General features: G+C 43.1%; 2 protein-coding genes and 1 pseudogene across 5 annotated transcripts in view; 1 reads left to right on the top strand and 2 right to left on the bottom strand.

Moving 5' to 3' along the window:
* The window catches only part of rfx3 (regulatory factor X, 3 (influences HLA class II expression)), a 66,399-nt gene extending 49,282 nt beyond the window's left edge, over positions 1-17,117 (bottom strand). For all 4 annotated transcript variants that reach the window (XM_014129960.3, XM_014129952.3, XM_045689750.2 and 1 more), the window contains exon 1: positions 16,973-17,117. The gene's annotated coding sequence lies outside the window, so the exon portion shown is untranslated. The remainder of the gene's footprint in view (positions 1-16,972) is intronic.
* LOC145851868 (general transcription factor II-I repeat domain-containing protein 2B-like) lies at positions 6,314-7,198 on the top strand (annotated as a pseudogene).
* Positions 17,118-19,487: 2,370 nt separating the features above from the next.
* Positions 19,488-20,551, bottom strand: part of glis3 (GLIS family zinc finger 3) — a 34,969-nt gene continuing 33,905 nt past the window's right edge. The window contains exon 11 of the mRNA XM_014129971.3: positions 19,488-20,461. Within this exon, the coding sequence (XP_013985446.1) occupies positions 20,337-20,461 (125 nt within the window). The 3' untranslated portion in view covers positions 19,488-20,336. The remainder of the gene's footprint in view (positions 20,462-20,551) is intronic.

A 20,551-nucleotide genomic window follows, 5' to 3' on the forward strand; every position in this document is an offset into this window, starting at 1 on the left:
AACTAGGAAATAACACACATGGAATCATGTAGTAACCAAAACAAAGTGTTAAATAGCAACGGGTGGCTATTTGAAGAATCTCAAATATTTTCTGAACACTTTTTTGGTTACTACATGATTCCATATGTGTTATTTCATAGTTTTGATGTCTTCACTATTATTCTACAATGTAGAAAATAGTCCAAATAAAGATAAACCCTTGAATGAGTAGGTGTTCTAAAACTTTTGACCGGTAGTGTATACACACATATATTTGTGGGGGGGTGGGGGAATTTATCCATGGGCCTACAAAAGGGGGGCCACCAGTTATCCATCCCTGGCCTAGGTCCTCTTTTTACAATGCAAAACATCAATAGTGTCAATAGACAGACCTTCAAATGCTCACGGTTTAGAACTGGAGTCCTCATATCACAGCAATAACTTATTTGAACTAAAATCAAGCTGTGCAAATAATCATTAAGCTAATACATTTCAGTTAAAATCATTAGCTTATTTTCCAGATGTTGCCAGTCTGTTCCGTTCATTTGGGATTGAGGCCTGCTATGTGTCTTATCGCATCATGGTCCACACAAATTCAGTGGAATATGGAGTGACAGATTGAAACAACTTTATTGTGAGATGCTACCCATATAAACTTGCAGTAACCATGGAAATGGTCACATCTAGCCTAATTGCAAGCTTGGTGGGCCTATAGCCTACCTACATATATACCAGTCATTTCTTGGCATGTTTGTCAGGGAAAGACTTAGGGTGGCTCAAAAACAATTAGCCTAGGTGGTCAGGAGTCCCACTAAGACCCACTGTGCACCTGTCCCCCCTTCCACCTCCCCCTCTCGACACACACCTGTTCCTCTCCCCTAGGTGGGAACAGAGGGCTGCGGCTGGCTGCAGAGAACACCCAGTGGACCTGACTGTAGAGAATGATGATGCAACACAGAGAACCATGGAGCTTTTCCTTCCTCACAACAACCCTGGAGCTTTTTCCTTCCTCATCCAAGAGGCCATAAGAGGGGTCCAAATCTATCTATAGTCATCCGAGAGGCCATAAGAGGGGTCCAAATCTATCTATAGTCATCCGAGAGGCCATAAGAGGGGTCCAAATCTATCTATAGTCATCCAAGAGGCCATAAGAGGGGTCCAAATCCATCTATAGTCATCCGAGAGGCCATAAGAGGGGTCCAAATCCATCTATAGTCATCCGAGAGGCCATAAGAGGGGTCCAAATCCATCTATAGTCAGCCAAGAGTCCATAAGAGGGTTCCAAATCCATCTATAGTCATCCGAGAGGCCATAAGAGGGGTCCAAATCCATCTATAGTCATCCGAGAGGCCATAAGAGGGGTCCAAATCCATCTATAGTCATCCGAGAGGCCATAAGAGGGGTCCAAATCCATCTATAGTCAGCCAAGAGGCCATAAGAGCCACAAAACCACTAGGAGGAAACTGATCATATGTAGAGATCCATGTGTCTCAACACTTTCATTGACAATTTGCTTTAAAACAATGAAATAATGTATAATTTATGAAGTAAAAAAAGATATATGTCTGTAAGGGGTAGCATGAGAGGAAAGCATAATTTAATCTGGGCAGTAGGTTTACACACCTGTCTTGACTGAGCAAACACCAAACCGGCATTCTGTTTAGGAAGCCTAGGATATTTCCATACTGCAGATTCATAACATTTAATGCAAATTGCAGAGGTTTAAGAGAGTAAAAAAGGGTGTCCAAAGCCATTTTAATGATGTTTTAGTGGAGAGGCCGACAGGGATATGGCCCTGATAATTATTACAAGCCATCCAGCCTATTCCAGTAATAATAATAATCATTCACACTTTGAGAATCTGACTGTCGTGTCTTTCATTATTCCAGCGATTCCATACTGCGCTCCATTTTTATGGAGGGACAGAAAATGTAGGCCTTACGAAATGACAGCTGGAAACCTCTGTTAGAGTATGTTTGTGTGTAATATTCAAAAGTTATGAAGTTTGTATTCTGTGCCATAAATTGTCTGTAAAATACAGAAATCCAGGCTTTGAAATGTGCAGATTTCCTCAGTTTTGTTGGATCAGTGAGTCCAAAATGCAGCAGAATCGGAGTGGTTCCACTTCCACTTTTACTAGCCTATCAACTACCTACCCCACCACACCAGTAATAAATAAACAAACCTGTCATTATCAGGTTCAGTTTGTTTTTTGATCTGCCAAACAACAGTAAACTAATATTAGTCTAATGTTACATTGTCAATGAAAGGAATGTGATACATTTCCATGTAAAAGGACCCATGAGCACCAACATGTGAAGTTCATAGAAACATCTCTAATTGGGTGTCAAATGAAAGCGAAGAGTCTATATTTTGTGGAAATAAAAGGCATTGATACATTTTTATAACATTTTCCATCTTAAAAATGTATGGCTTTGATTTCTGGTCAAACAGATGGAAAAGGGTTCTTCCAAAACATCTACAAAAAAAAAGTATTAATAAGGTAATACATCAAAACAATGATGTTGAAGTAAAAATAACCCTGCCAACTAATATCAACACTTGTATTTCATTTTGGACAAATGATTGGACTTCTGTAAGTTTACCAAAAGCACATATCTTTAAAGATATTTTCTAATTTCTCTCATAAGGAGGGAGAATAATATACATTCACAGAAGTAACAACGTAGACCTACCAATTAGTTATAGGCCTAGTGTTTTTACTGATATACATTTCTGTTTATGAATTATTAAGTGATTAAAACTCAGATCAAATCATTTGCGACCGTAAAGTTTTGAAAAACGTATTTGTTACTCAAATTACAATACCATAGCTCAGGCAGTAGGAAGCTCTCTCATCCATTTATATGCAGATGATACAGTCTTATACTCAGCTGGCCCCTCCCCGGATTTTGTGTTAAAAGCTCTACAACAAAGCTTTCTTAATGTCCAGCAAGCTTTCTCTACCCTTAACCTTGTTCTGAACACCTCCGAAACAAAGGTCATGTGGTTTGGTAAGAAGAATGCCCCTCTCCCCATAAGTGTGATTACTACCTCTGAGGTTTTAGAGCTCGAGATAGTCGCCTCATACAAGTACTTTGGAGTATGGCTAGACGGTGCACTGTCCTTCTCTCAGCACATATCAAAGCTGCAGGCTAAAGTTAAATCTAGACTTGGTTTCCTCTATCGTAATGCTCCTCTTTCACCCCAGCTGCCAAACTAACCCTGATTCAGATGACCATCCTACCCAAGCTAGATTACGGAGACATCATTTATAGATCGAAAGGTAAGGGTGCTCTCGAGCGGCTAGATGTCTTTACCATTCGGCCATCAGATTTGCCACCAATGCTCCTTATAGGACACATCACTGCACTCTATACTCCTCTGTAAACTGGTCATCTCTGTATACCCATCGCAAGACCCACTGGTTGATGCTTATTTATAAAACCCTCTTAGGCCTCACTCCCCCCTATCTGAGATATCTACTGCAGCCCTCATTATCACATACAACACCCGTTCTGCCAGTCACATTCTGTTAAAGGTCCCCAAAGCACACACTTCCCTGGGTCGCTCGTCTTTTCAGTTCGCTGCAGCTAGCAACTGGAACGAGCTGCAACAAACACTCAAACTGGACAGTTTTATCACAATCTCTTCATTCAAAGACTCAATCATGGCCACTCTTAATGACAGTTGTGGCTGCTTCGCGTGATGCATTGTTGTCTCTACCTTCTTGCCATTTGTGCTGTTGTCTGTGCCCAATAATGTTTGTACCATGTTTTGTGGTGCTACCATATTGGTTTTGCTACCGTGTTGTTGTCATGTTGTGTTGCTACCATGCCGTGTTGTCATGTGTTGCTATGTTGTTGTCTTAGGTCTCTCTTTATGTAGTGTTGTGTTGTCTCTCTTGTCGTGATGTGTGTTTTGTCCTACATTTATATGTTATTTATTTTAAATGTTTAATCCCAGCCCCCGTCCCCGTAGGAGGTCTTTTGCCTTTTGGTAGGCCATCATTGTAAATAAAAATGTGTTCTTAACTGAATTGCCTAGTTAAATCAAATTTGCCAAAAAATTGGGACATTTATTTTGAAGGCACTTATAAATAACAACTGCACAGGACAGACAGTGACTGACAGGCTGACACACACATACACACACACACACACACACACACACACACACACACACACACACACACACACACACACACACACACACACACATCAGTTACAAATAGTAGCTAGCTAGAAATTGCGCAAAAATACGTTTTTTAAAAAAGAAAAAAAAAAAAGGAAAGTAGACAATGAATGTAGGGTGTTCCAGCAAGAGTGGACATCGAAATATTTCTTTATTGAGGTATCAGGGAAAGCTGTGTGCTTAGTGTGCAAAGAGAGCATTGCTGTCTTGAAAGACTACAACTTGTCCCGACACTTCCAGACGAAGCATGCAGAGAAATATAGGAATATGTCTTATATACTGTGAACCATCAGATCCTCCTCTCCACCCTCTCCGAGTTGGGCATCTCCGGCGCGGCCCACGCTTGGATTGCGTCCTACCTGACAGGTCGCTCCTACCAGGTGGCGTGGCGAGAATCTGTCTCCGCACCATGCGCTCTCACCACTGGTGTCCCCCAGGGCTCTGTTCTAGGCCCTCTCCTATTCTCGCTATATACCAAGTCACTTGGCTCTGTCATATCCTCACATGGTCTCTCCTATCATTGCTATGCAGATGACACACAATTAATCTTCTCCTTTCCCCCTTCTGATAACCAGGCGGCGAATCGCATCTCTGCATGTCTGTCAGACATATCAGTGTGGATGACGGATCACCACCTCAAGCTGAACCTCGGCAAGACGGAGCTGCTCTTCCTCCCGGGGAAGGACTGCCCGTTCCATGATCTCGCCATCACGGTTGACAACTCCCTTGTGTCCTCCTCCCAGAGTGCTAAGAACCTTGGCGTGATCCTGGACAACACCCTGTCGTTCTCCACTAACATCAAGGCGGTGACCCGATCCTGTAGGTTCATGCTCTACAACATTCGCAGAGTACCACCCTGCCTCACACAGGAAGCGGCGCAGGTCCTAATCCAGGCACTTGTCATCTCCCGTCTGGATTACTGCAACTCGCTGTTGGCTGGGCTCCCTGCCTTAGCCATTAAACCCCTACAACTCATCCAGAACGCCGCAGCCCGTCTGGTGTTCAACCTTCCCAAGTTCTCTCACGCCACCCCGCTCCTCCGCTCTCTCCACTGGCTTCCAGTTGAAGCTCGCATCCGCTACAAGACCATGGTGATTGCCTACGGAGCTGTGAAGGGAACGGCACCTCCATACCTTCAGGCTTTGATCAGGCCCTACACCCAAACAAGGGCACTGCGTTCATCCACCTCTGGCCTGCTGGCCCCCCTACCTCTGAGGAAGCACAGTTCCCGCTCAGCCCAGTCAAAACTGTTCGCTGCTCTGGCACCCCAATGGTGGAATAAGCTCCCTCACGACGCCAGGACAGCGGAGTCAATCACCACCTTCCGGAGACACCTGAAACCCCACCTCTTTAAGGAATACCTAGGATAGGATAAAGTAATCCTTATAACCCCCCCCCCTTAAAAGATTTAGATGCACTATTGTAAAGTGGTTGTTCCACTGGATATCATAAGGTGAATGCACCAATTTGTAAGTCGCTCTGGATAAGAGCGTCTGCTAAATGACTTAAATGTAAATGTAAATGTAAATGTCTTCTGAGCAGAGGGCAAGTGCATCGAAAGAGTTGCTTTCTCAGTTGCAAAAGCAGCAAGAACTTTTCACAAAACTGCATTCAGCAAACAATGGAATTGCGAGAGCTAGCTATGTACTGTCCCACAACATTTCTAAACATAGCAAGCCATTTGCTGAGGGCAATTCATTGAAGAATGTTTATTTGACTCTGCAGCAATACTTTGCCCCGACAAGAAAGAGCTGTTTGTTCGTCTTGAAAGGGAAATATTTTCAGTGACACAGCGTGTTGAGCGCATCACAGAGAACATGGAACGTCGATTGAAAGACAAGGTAAAGGATTTCACCTATTTCTCCTTGGCCCTGGATGAGAGCAGTGGTGCATGTGACACGACGCAGTTGTTGATATTCTTAAGAGGCAAAACCCCATGAACCCCAGAACCCCATGAACCCCATGAACCCCAGATCCCCAGATCCCCAGACTTTGAAATTACAGAGGAGCTTGCTTCAGTGCAGTCAATGAAGAGCACAACCACGGGGAAATGTTTATTTGAGGAGGTTAATAAGTGTGTGGCAAAGCTGGGACTGAGTTTTGAAAAGTTATCCAGTGTGACCACTGATGGGTGCCAAACTTGACAGGAAAAAACGTTGGCCTTTTGAAAAGGATACCAGATCAGGTAGCTGAGCTGAACCCAGAACAGAAAATTATTTTCCTGCATTGCATTTATTCATCAGGAGCTGCTCTGTAAATGTGTTCTGAAAATGAGACATGTTGTGGACATAGTCACTAAAGTGGTAAACTTCATAAGAGCAAAATCTTTAAACCACAGGCAATTTGTCTCACTGTTGGAAGAGACAGAGTCGGGTCATGCAGATCTCCCTTACCACACAAACGTGAGATGGCTGAGTTTGGGGAAGGTGCTTAAAAGGGAGTGGGAACTGAAGTCGGAGATTGCTGAGTTTTTGCAAATGAAAGGAAAATATGTGGATTTCCCTCAACTGCAAGACAAAGAATGGTTGGCTGATTTTGCCTTCACTGTGGACATCATGGCCCTCATGAATTAACTGAATTCCAAACTACAAGGGAAGGGCCTTTTTGCACATCAGATGTACAGCCTTGTCAAAGCCTTCAAGGGAAAATTCCTGCTCCTGACCCGCCAAGTAGAAGCCAACAATCTCACCCACCTTCTGACACTATTAGAGACGTATACATCGCTGCTGCGTGCTTTGAACTAGGGATGCATGATATAATCGGTGAGCATATCGGAATCGGACGATATTAGCTAAAAATGCCAACATCGGCAGCTGCCCGATGATTAGTTTAACGCCAATGTGCCAAACCGATGTCAAAGCTGACGTGCATACCTATAACATAAGTAGATGATGTAATGACACCACGAAAAATACAGCGCTACACAGAACAAAAGCAGAAAAATGCTAAGCGCGCACTTCCAACAACTAAACAAGTTCAAGTCGAGCAGTCATTTGAAAGAGTAAGAACATTTCAGCGAGACAACTCAAAGTCGAAATCCATTAACGGCAAGATAATGGAATTCATTGCCCTTGACAATCAACCGTCCTCTGATGTTGGCTTTCGCCGACTGGTCAAGCCGCGGTACACACTATTTTTCAGATGTTGCCCTACCTGAGTTACACAGTATTGTTGAAACGTACATCAATGAGCTACTTGCTATGGGTGTCACTGCTATTAGCTTCACGACTGACATTTGGACCAGCGATGTCAGCCCCATGAGCATGCCGAGTCTGACAGCACAGTGGGTCGACAAGGATTTCGTAGTGAGGAAAGCCATATTGCATGCTCAAGAATGTGCTGGTTCTCATACCGCTACTGCCATTTCAATGGCATTTGAGAACATGTTTGAAACATGAACACACTCCTAGCGCCATTCGAACAACTGACTGGAGAAATAAGCTCATAAACTGCGTCAGCAGCAGATGTGATACCCCCTGTCATGGACTGAAATGCCTGCTCAACAAAACTGCCGACACAGACCATGGGGTTAAAACGTACAAAAGTACTCGAGGCAGTGAACAAGCGATTCGGTGGCATTCTCTCTGAGCCTCTTTACTGTGTCGCCACCATGCTCGATGCTAGGTACAAGGGCCGCTACTTCGATGCAGACAAGAAACAGGGTTTACGTGAAATGTTCCATACACAGCTGGACAAGATGGAAACGGACACAGTGACAGTGCACACCGAGGAAGAGGCCAAGGACAGACAGCTGAAACTTCACTGCTTGACATGTATGATGAAATCCTGGTTGAGAAAATAACAACTGAACAAATGAATAACGAAACAGCACAGCAAGTAGTGAAATAAATAGGTTTTGATTATGTTTTACTGGTAATGGGGACATACGTAAATGCCAACAAAATAACTTTTTGTCAGTGTGTGGTGTGTGACCTTTATTTAACCAGGTAGGCTAGTTGAGAACAAGTTCTCATTTACAACTGCGACCTGGCCAAGATAAAGCAAAGCAGTGCGACACAAACAACAACACAGAGTTACACATGGAATAAACAAACATACAGTCAATAACACAATAGAGAAAAAGTTTATATACAGAGTGTGGGCAAATGAGGTAAGATAAGGGAGGTAGGCAATAAATAGGCCATAGTGGCGAAATAATTACAATTTAGCAATTAAACACTGGAGTGATAGACGTGCAAAAGATGAATGTGCAAGTAGAGATACTGGGGTGCAAAGGAGCAAAAAATAATAAAAATAACAGTATGGGGATGAGGAAGTTGGAAGTTGGATGGGCTATTTACAGATGGGCTATGTACAGGTGCAGTGATCGGTGAGCTGCTCTGACAGCTGGTGCTTAAAGTTAGTGAGGGAGATATGGGTCTCCAGCTTCAGTGATTTTTGCAATTCGTTCCAGTCATTGGCAGCAGAGAACTGGAAGGAAAGGTGGCCAAAAGAGGAATTGGCTTTGGGAGTGACCAGCAAAATATACCTTCTGGAGCGCGTGCTACGGGTGGGTGCTGCTATGGTGACCAGTGAGCTGAGATAAGGTGGGGCTTTACCTAGCAAAGACTTATAGATGACCTGGAGCCAGTGGGTTTGGCGGCGAATATGAAGTGAGGGCCAGCCAACGAGAGCATACAGGTCGCAGTGGTGGGTAGTATATGGGGCTTTGGTGACAAAACGGATGGCACTGTGATAGACTGCATCCAATTTGCTGAGTAGAGTGTTTGGAGGCTATTTTGTAGTCAGTTTTACGAGGGTATGTTTGGCAGCATGAGTGAAGGATGCTTTGCTGCGAAATAAGAAGCCGATTCTAGATTTAATTTTGGATTGGAGATGCTTATTGTGAGTCTGGAAGGAGAGTTTACAGTCTAACCAGACACCTAGGTATTTGTAGTCCACATATTCTAAGTCAGAACCGTCCAGAGTAGTGATGCTGGACGGGCGAGCAGGTGTGGGCAGCGATCGGTTTTAAAACATGCATTTAGTTTTACTTGCATTTAAGAGCAGTTGGAGACCATGGAAGGAAAGTTGTATGGCATTGAAGCTCGTCTGGAGGTTAGTTAACACAGTGTCCAAAGAAGGGCCAGAAGTATACAGAATGGTGTCGTCTGCGTAGAGGTGGATCAGAGAATCACCAGCAGCAAGAGCGACATCATTGATGTATACAGAGAAAAGAGTCGGCCCGAGAATTGAACCCTGTGGCACCCCCATAGAGACTGCCAGAGGTCCGGACAACAGGCCCTCCGATTTGACACACTGAACTCTGTCTGAGAAGTAGTTGGTGAACCAGGCGAGGCAGTCATTTGAGAAACCAAGGCTGTTGAGTCTGCCGATAAGAATGTGGTAATTGACAGGTCGATGAATACAGCTGCACAGTACTGTCTCTTGTCGATGGCGGTTATGATATCGTTTAGGACCTTGCAGGTCAGCGGGATAACGCTCCCACTGACCTGCAACGTGAGTTTATCGATCTTCAGTCTGGTGCAGTTATTGGAGAACTATTCAAAACAATGTCACTGGCAAGGTTCTATGCATCTCTCGATTAACAAAACTCTCCAAAGATTAGGAGTCATGCTCAGAAGATGTTTGGGTCAACCTATGTATGTGAACAGACATTTTCAGTGATGAAATATAACGAGTCAAGGCACAGATCATCTCTTACTGATTCTCACCTCTCAGAAATCCGACGCATAGCAACGTCAGAAACTATACCTGACTTCCCTGCTCTAGTCAATGCCCATCAGAGACTTCACTCCTCACACTGATTGAATAGTTTAAATGTAAATGTTGAGCTCTCTGTGATTTTGTGCATAAACAAGAGTTCTGTCCGTGGTGCTGAATGCACAGTGTACTTTCCCTCTGTAGTTCATTGCATGTTAAATAATGAAAATACCTACCAAAAGGAGAACATTGTGGTTTATTTCTGTGCATGTTAAAACATTTTAATAAGTAGTATATCTGGATGTGATTTACAGTAGATAAATGTCAGCACAGTCATACACATGTATAATCCTGTAATAGGATTCTGTCCCACGATGGCAAAAATATATTCTAATGTGGCCCTCCATGGAAAATAATTGCCCAGGCTAGACCCTTGAGACATTAACTTAATCTGTACATGGTCATGTGTAGTGGCCTTTCAATGGAGACCGTCCTGCTTTGGCACATGGGTGAGTGTCCAGCTGTAGATAATAAGGACAGACCCCCCAAGACCTCATCTACATAGCAGTACAAGTTTACTGAGTGACTGATTCAAAACAGTAATATTTTATAATATATACTGAACAAAAATATAAACGTAACATGCAAAGTGTTGGTACCATGTTTCATGAGCTGAAATAAAAGCTCCCAGAAATGTTCCACATGCACAAAAACTTTATTTCTCTCTCAAATTTGGTTTACATCCCTGTTAGTGAGCATTTCTCCTTTGCCAAGGTAATCCTGACAGGTGTGGCATATCAAGAAGCTGATTAAACAGCATGATCATTACACAGGTGCACCTTGTGCTGGGGGACAATAAAAGGCCACTAAAATGTGCAGTTGTGTCACAACAATGCAACAGATGTCTTAAGTTGAGGGAGCGGGCAATTGGCATGCTGACTGCAGGAATGTCTACCAGAGAATTGTATGTTCATTTCTCTACCATAAGCTGCTTCCAACACCATTTTAGAGAATTTGTCAGTACGTCCAACCACTCTCCCAACCGCAGACCACGTGTAACCACGCCAGCACAGGACCTCCACATCCGGCTTCTTCACCTGTGGGATTGTCTGAGACCAGCCACTCGCCCAGCTGATGAAACTGAGGAGTATTTCTGTCTGTAATAAAGCTCTTTTGTGGGGAAAAAACAAATTGATTGGCTATGCCTGGGTCCCCAGTGGGTGCCCTATGCCCTCCCAGGCCCACACATGGCTGAGCCCCTGCCCAGTCATGTGAAATCCATAGATTAGGGCCTATTGAATTTATTTCAATTGACTGATTTCCTTATATGAACTGTAACTCATGTTGCATTTACATACTTGTTCAGTATAAGTACAAATAACCAGACAAATACATTTGCAGACCTTTTAGATATGTATTTACTATCACATGAAGAAAATAGTGCAATGTAAAAACAGGTGAAGTGTGATGAAAAGGGGAAATAAGACTTTTTTTACATTTTACATTTGAGTCATTTAGCAGACACTCTTATCCAGAGCGACTTACAGTAGTGAATGCATACATTTCATACATTTTTTACATTTACATTTAAGTCATTTAGCAGACGCTCTTATCCAGAGCGACTTACAAATTGGTGCATTCACCTTATGATATCTTGTAAAAAATAAATAATAAAAATATGATATATTTTTCCCCCGTACTGGTCCCCCGTCGGAATCGAACCCACAACCCTGGCGTTGCAAACACCAGTAACACATGAATGAGGAAATAAGTCTAAAGAAAACGGTAAATTACCAACCACCCTAACGTATGAATAAGAATGGGGAAAAAAGCACAATCGTTTTTGGAGTGAGACAAACAAGAGACGTTGATCAGTAGAAATAGACACCAATCCCTGATACCATGACGTCGTAGACAGCCTTTGCTGGACACGGCTGCTGTTTCTGTAACTCCTGCTGCAGTCATCCACGCGCTGCATAATGTCCGTGTCCAAAGGATCCTCAGCGGTCTTCCTCTTCCGGCCTTTGGAGCTGAGCCGGGGAGATGGGATGGAGGTTGATGGACTTGCAGGGCAGAGAGCACGGGTCTTTGCTAGCCGGAGAGATGATGAATCAAGGGGCGATGAGCCACCTGTAGATGGGTCCCTCAGGGCTCAGCTCCATCTCTGGACTGTCCAAAACACCACAAAAGCAGATGGTGAATACAATGAATGCAATCTTAAACCATCTCCATGGACTCCTTTGAGTTAAAATGTTTACCCAAAAGAAATGATTTCATAAACATCTCAATATAATTAACACACACACACACACACACACACACACACACACACACACACACACACACACACACACACACACACACACACACACACACACACACACACACACACACACACACACACACACACACACACACACACACACACACACACACACACACACACACACACACCACTGTGTTTGAACTAGCCCTGTTAACCATCATGATAACACAGGCACTGAACATTTCCCACTCACAATTTTGCCCATCCAGAAAATAGCTGATTTCACATGTTCTAACAAGGTCTGCTAAACATAAGATCACAAACACACACACTGACTGCACAAAAGGACTCGGCTGCATGACGAGTACATACCGTATCTGGCATATTGTTGTCTGTCTGATGATGCTTCACGTGAACACGAAGCCAATCCAGTTGTCTGACTGAATCTTTCTCCATGTTTCTTTGATATCAGTACCGGTGTTCAAATTCCGTGATATCTCCCTCCAGCTGTTGTCTTTTGCTTGCTTGTGCGAATACAACCGCATCAAAGGGTTGTAAACGTTCTCGTATTGTCTCACCAGCTCGCACAGATGCTACTCCAAACTAAACATAGAAATAACTGCCCTTAGCAAATCTCGAAATAAAAAGCACAAAAAAGATAGGTTGCAAGTAGTAGAACGAAGAAGCAGAACATCCATCTCTTCTGTGTTTATACCAGAAGGGATACCGGAAAGTATGTGATTGACACACAGGGGTGCGACTTCCATTGCAAAACTGACTCAATACTGCCACTCAGTCTTCGCAAGGAATGACAAGTAGAGTCTCAATTGTAGAGTCTCAAAGTAGAGTCTCAAAGTAGAGTCTCAAAGTAGAGTCTCAAGTCTCAAACTGGGTCAAATGACGGAGCGTATAACAAGGATCCACCCTTTTGTGACAAAAAAACAACATTGCAACACTAGGCTCCGTCAGTCCTGTTTGTGTATTGTATGTAGACCCCTCAATGTTACCTACCCATGAGTCCCCTCTCTCTCTATTTACTCTAACCAGCATCCCCACCCACTGAGCACCAGCCAACACAGAACGTCCATGGATGTTGAAAAGTAGTTGAAATTTGGTCAGTCCGCCATGGCCTTGATTTCACTGTCCACGGATGTTTTTGGTCCCGTCTGGACCATGATTCGTGACCGGACCAAATCAGAACCAATCATAGACATCTATGTTTCACAGCACAGCACAGAAAAATAGAGTACAGTTCAGTACAGCAGAGTTTAGTACAGTAGACCACACTAAAGAAGAGTACAGTATAATGTACTGAACTATACTCTACTCTGTGATGTGCTGTAGTACTCTACTGTGCTCTATTGTACTGTCATATCCAAACTTGTGAAACAGACATCTATGATGTTTCAGATTTGGTCCGGTCCAGACCAACCAAATGTGGTCTTGTTTGGGGTGGAGCTCATTAGAATAATAGTCGGTGTGTAGAATAACACCCATATGGTATATGCAAAGGAGGATGTTGCATATTTCTACCTTTGTGTACGTATTCAGGTTACATCACCATGAAGAGAATGACATGCATATCCATAATTATTCATTTCTGTGTAGTACAGATCAGGGACCCACGATGTAATTCTATTACTGGCTGTAAATAAACTTCACTTACTGTAGTTCAATAACCAAAAGAGATTTTTCGAACTCAAATGGCTCCATTTTCAGCTGGCTTTAAGGACCCACTAGTGTCAAACACACGTTACTTTGCAATTTCATGATGTTAAAATGAGCGCACTGGCATTTTCCAGCCCTAATGCCAGGTTCGGCAATTTACCTGTCTAACATCAGCTCACTTGGCCCCCCGACTGGCGCAGCCGTCTAAGGCACTGCATCACTTCAGATGCTGGTTCGAGCCCAGGCTTTCAACCTCTCCATGGCCCAGTCTGTGATACCTACATATTTCAAGCAGTCTACCATAGTCCCTGTGCCCAAGAACGCCAAGGTAACCTGTCTAAAAGACTATCATCCTGCAGCACTCACATCTGAATCCATGAAATGCTCTGAAAGGCTGGTCATGGCTCACATCAACACTATCATCCCAGAGACCTTGGACCCACTCCAATTCCCATTCCGCTCCAACAGATACACAGATGATGCAATTTCTATTGCACTCCACACTGCCCTTTCCCACCTGGACAAAAGGAGCACCTACGTGAGAATGCTGTTGATTGACTACAGATTAGCGTTCAACACCATAGTGCCATCGAAGCTCATCCCTAAGCTAATGTCCCTGGGACTAAACACCTCCCTCTGCAACTGGATCCTAGACTTCCTGACGGACCGCCTCCAGTTGGGGAGGGTAGGCAACAACACATCCGTTACGCTGACCCACAGCATGGGGGCCCCTGAGGGCCCATGCCAAATGCCCTCAGATACTAAAAAAGGTATACAGCTGCACCATCGAGAGCATCTTGAATGGCTGCATCACCGCTTGCTTTGGCAACTGCTTGACATCCGACCGCAAGGTGCTACAGAGGGTAGTGTGTTTGGCCCAGTACATCACTGGGGCCATGCTCCCTGCCATCCAGGATCTGTATACCAGGCTGTGTCAGAGGAAGCAGCAAGAAATGGTCAAAGACTCCAGCTACCCTAGCCACAGACTGTTCTCTGCTACCGCACAGCAAGCTTTACCAATGCACCCAAGTCTGGAACCAACAGGACCCTGAACAGCTTCTACCCCCAAGCCATAAGACTTCTAAACAATACTGCTAAAAAGCTAATCAAATGGCGACCCGGACTACCTGCATTGACTCTTTTTTTGCATTAACTCTCTTGCACCGACTATGCACACACACTGGACTGTACACACGCTGGACTGTACAGTACTTACACCCCAACACACACACACTACATATGCCCACACACACATAACATGCACACTGATGCGCCACACTCACAAATTTTCACACTCACCACATACGCTGCTGCTACTGTCTATTATCTATCCTGTTGTGTTGTCACTTTACCGCTACCTATATGTACAGTACATAGCTAACTCAAATATGTCGTACCCCTCCCTGCACAGCGACTCGGTACTGGTACTCCCTGTATTTAGCCATGTTATTTTCTACTCCCTATATATAGCAATGTTGACTGCAACACTCCAAACATAGGCTATTGAGCAAACACTGGATTGTTTTAATTTTTACTGTGTCTATTACTCATTACTGTAGCCTATGCTATTTAATAAACTGCAGTTTCAATCCACAAGGGACCAGGAGATGAATATTCCATGCACCCAGTTGAATTGGAGTTGATCACAATGCAAATGTCAATAACCTACAGAACTTGAGACAAATGCCTGCAGTATTAAGCCATGGAACGTGTTGCGTTGATTGGCAAGTGAGTGTACAGGTTTATTCATCAAAACCCAGCCCTTTCGCACCACAACCAGCTATTGCACTCATAATTCCACCTGTGAAAATAGCTAAAATATTTCTGGCACACCACAGGACCTATAGGTCTACCGCCAGTGCTTACCATTGAGTTAGGGTCGTTAAATAGAGCCCAAGGTGTCATGTCATAACGGACACCCAATTCTTCCTGCAGACATCTTTGCCTCTTAATTCGGGGCAGATATTTACAACGTTTTTGGAAAATATGGTCGCAGAAAAAAAATATGATTTTGTGTATATTGTTCAAAGTAGTCCTGCATAGAGTCGTTCGATTTGTTAAACTTTGAAATGGTTTTTGATGGCATACATTTTAAAGTAAAAGATGGAAGTCTCGGCTTAATTCAGTTACCATGGAATTGCCCTATGACAGCCAGATGACTGCTGCATTTATTATGTCTGTCTTTAAGATGACAGTCTCTACTTCACTCTTCTACCTGCTCAAAAGTACATATCTCTCTGAGACACACACGCAACTGTAGCTAAATGTCAATGTGACAGCTATTATTGCTTTTACTTTTTGTATCAGCTTCAAAAATGTTAGCTAGCTAATGCACCCTGCCATAGGCATTTCAAACTGGCCACCTAGCTAGATGGGATATAATTTATGAAACTAGCTGGTTAAAGGGTAAAGACCTGAGATCAATACAAATTGAAGGTTTAGCTAAAGTAGCTAGTTTGGCTAGCCGCTCTCGCTAACAGTGTTAGCTAGCTAACGAAGCCTTTGTGGCACCTGCTTCGTAAAGCTAACGTTAGCTACAAAGGAAACTAGCTGGCTAGCCAAGACAAAAGGGAGAAGCTACTGCTAACCTCAATTAGCAATTGCTGAATGAAGATGGTACTAGTTAGAATTTATTCAACATGCAAGTAGTTATATCTTGTATAATATTATTGAAAATGTGAGGTATCTTGACAGCCACCAACATCACACCAGGAAGTTAGCGGTCATTGAACGACACACATACATCAGACACCTGCTCTGTAACGTTAGCTAACGTTAGTTGCGTTGCTAACTTAGCTACCGTAGATAGCGTGTGTTGGCTATCGTGCTAGCTATCTAGCGTTAGCTGTCATTGGACGGCCGACGAACAGCACAGCAAACTCGGGTAGAATAGCTAACTAACAGAAACATCCTTTTTTTGGCTACCTAATGAACAGCCTGGTTCATTAGGTAGCCAAGTTTACTTTCGCAGATAACGTTAAGCACATTGCTTTCTTCTAACAACGTTAACAAATACTGGAAGGAAATAACACCTAACATCAGATCAGCTATCTATCGTTAACCATGTAGCTAATAAAGGAGGGCAGACATTAACTTGCTCATGACAAAACTAGCAAGCTAGACATTTAATATATAAAGTAAAATGCTTTGGCGAAGAATCGAGAAAACAGATGCTGGTAGAAATAGTAAGTATATTCAAACCTGGGCTGAGGACTGGTTGATGAGGATGAAGTGAGGATGGTGGAGGTGGCAATGATGGAACGAGAGGTTGTTGTTGTTGGTGGGTTACAGTCGCCAGGACTACGGTGACTATGGCGCTGCCTCACTGGGCAACAGTTGCTATAAAACTCACCCGGCGCAACCTAACGGAATATTCTGTAGGAGGAGCTGCGATGAGGGAGCGTCGGAAGGATGCATATTAAGGTTTATTTGATAAATGGATGTAAGTGCTCCTGATAAGAAGAAAACAATTATTATAAAAGAAAAACTGCTTAGTATTATAAGCGGTATAAAAATGAATTAACGTCAGTATAACGTTAGTGAATCTTTCATCTTTCATTTACTCAGAACATCATCACATTAGGGTGGATTGATCACACTATTCTTGGTTCAATAAGTCTTCAAATGTATGAAAAATGGCATTAGAAATATCTTAGAATGTTTCATTATGCGCACAATACAACATGGCAAACAGCATTAATAATCGCATTAGTTCATTGAATCAGGTTATTTCCCAAGGCGGGACTACCATGCACCAATAGGTGATAAAGAGTGGTTGAGATAACAAAGAAAGGAGGCAACCATCCATCCACCCCCCCCCCCCCCACCCCCCCCCCCCCCACCCCCCCCCCGCCTCTCTCTCTCTCTCTCTCTCACACACACACACACACTCAAACACACACAGACCACACACACCATATAAACAGAGATATTAGTGAATATGTAATTTTTAAGCCAATTTATAACTTGAAGCTACAGCCAGATCATGTAAAATCTTGTGTTTTAGTGAAAGGCTATACATAATTTCATTAGCCTAACAGTTCACAGATACAGATAGTGAACCTATTAGACATTACTATAAGAGACTTTTTGGAGTTTATTTCTAAATATGGTCCATCGATGCCATTCGAATGTTTCAGTTTAACCTTTAAAAGGTACAAATAATTGCTTTAGTCCATCCAATCAATAATGGGCATTTTCAGAGCCAGCTAGGAAAAAAGTAAACTAAGGTTACTTTTGTAATACACATTACTTTGTAATTAATTACATGTAATTTACACTCTAGATATTTTCTATTGTTGAGGTCCAAATTAACAGTCAGTGTTTCATAATCATCTACCTACGCCACTTTTTTTTCCCCTTCTTACACAATTATGTACAATAGTACAGACATGCCTTCGTACAGCCACCTCAATTTTCTCTAGGCTCAGTCATTAAAACATTTAATTAATCTGACAAGCAGAAAAACACACACAATTCAGGTTAGATTTCTCTAATATATTTTGCACAAAAGAACTTTGATTTATCCAAGAACATTAATTACACTGAACAAAAATATAAACGCAACATGAAACAATTTCAAAGATGTTACTGAGTTACAGTTCATATAAGGAAATCAGTCAATTTGAAATAAATAAATTAGGCCCTAATCTACTGTATGGATTTCACATGACTGAGAATACAGATATGCATCTGTTGGTCACAGATACCTTTAAACAAAAAAAAGGTAGGGCATGGATCATAAAACCAGTCAGTATCTGGTGTGACCACCATTTGCCTCGCATAGAGTTGATCAGGCTGTTGATTGTGACCTGTGGAATGTTGTCCCACTCCTCTTCAATGGCTGTGCGAAGTTGCTGGATATTCCCGGGAACTGGAACACACTATCGTACACGTTGATCCAGAGCATCCCAACCATGCTCAATGGGTGATACTGTATGTCTGGTGAGTATGCAGGCCACGGAAGAACTGGGACATTTTCAGCTTACAGGAATTGTGTACAGATCCTTGCGACCCTTGCCATCCTTGCCATCTGCCGGGTAGAGTTGAAACTGGGATTAATCTGTGAAGAGCACACTTCTCCAGCATGCCAGTGGCCATTGAAGGTGAGCATTTGTCCACTGGTGAGGACGACGAGCACTCAGATGAGCTTCCCTGAGACGGTTTCTGACAGTTTGTGCAGGAATTCTTTGGTTGTGCAAACCCAGTTTCATCAGCTCTCCGGGTGGCTGGTCTCAGACGATCCCGCAGGTGAAGAAGCCGGATGTGGAGGTCCTGGGCCGGCGTGGTTACACGTGGTTTGCGGTTGTGAGGCCGGTTGGACGTACTGCCAAATTTTCGGTCCTTGGAGCCCCCCGCGGGTGCACGTTTTGGTTATTGCCCTAGCACTACACAGCTCATTCAAAAAACCAACTCATCATCAAGCTATGATTATTTGAATCAGCTGTGTAGTGTTAGGGGCAAAAAACAAAACGTGCACCCAGGGGGGGCCCCAGGACCGATTCTGGGAAACCCTGCTCTAAAACAATGTTGGAGACGGCTTATGGTAGACAATTGAAGACCTGTGTAATAATCATGCTGTTTAATCAGCTTCTTGAAATGCCACACCAGTCAGGTGGATTGATTATCTTGGTAAAGGAGAAATGCTCACTAACAGGGATGTAAACAAATTTGTGCACAACATTTATTTGAGAGAAATAAGCTTTTTGTGCGTATGGAAAATTTCTCTGATCTTTTATTTCAGCCTATGAAACATGGGACCAACAGTTTACATGGTGTTTATATTTTTGTTCAGTATAATTCATATGCTACTAACACGTTTTAAAAACAAAAGAATGTGCCTTTCATGTGCTTTTTATGGTATCTACAGTAATTGCATAATAGGAGGGACAATATTTCGATCCAACTGTAGAACAAATGCATTCAACTAATGTAAACATAAAAAATCCTCCAAAGCTCAAGGCCATAGGCATCCACAGAAGTGACATTTTTTTCAGTACAACACAATCTTTAGGAGGCATATTTCATTGTGGGCTTAGACTCTGACATCCAATGATACCGCAGGAGGTTGGTGGCACCTTAATTGGGGAGAACGGGCTTGTGGTAATGACTGGATCGGAATTGGCGGGATGGTAACAAATATATCAAACACATGGTTTCCAGGTGGTTGATGCCATTCCATTTGCTCCCTTCCCGGCCATTATTATGAGCCGTTCTCCCCTCAGCAGCCTCCTGTGGATGATACTCACTTGAATGAAGACAGCATCTTGCAGACTTCAAAAGTAAGGATCTCAGAATAGTTTTTATGATACATATGACCATATGACTTGCCATTATGAAAACAATGTCGATTGAATAGTATCAGTTAATAAGTGATATGTATATGTTCATTTTGCCCATTTAATTAATTCAATCTACTGTATGTCCCCTCTTGTCTACAGTTCTCACCCAATAGGGGCATCACACTCAGGTCAATGTCAGTGAGCATGGAGCTGAAGAACAATAGGGTTGTTGTAGGAATATTATAGAAAGTATCTGCCTTAAGAAGTGGATAGATTTGTTGACATCAACCCTCAGTGTAAATACAGGAGAGCTGGCTAGAGCAACGGTCCACCGCGCTGACATGTAGATAAGCGTCCTCTGACATCACTGGCGCCGGCAGATCCTGTGACGCACCTTGCAGGTCGTATACTGTGGATGCAGCACACACACAGGGAGTCATTGTTATACGATAGATGCGAATGAATGCACGTTGATCCGTACTGTACTGTAATTGTACTT

The sequence above is a fragment of the Salmo salar genome, chromosome 01, assembly GCF_965601325.2.
Source record: "Salmo salar chromosome 01, fSalSal1, whole genome shotgun sequence".
In the NCBI taxonomy this organism is placed as follows: Eukaryota; Metazoa; Chordata; class Actinopteri; order Salmoniformes; family Salmonidae; genus Salmo; species Salmo salar.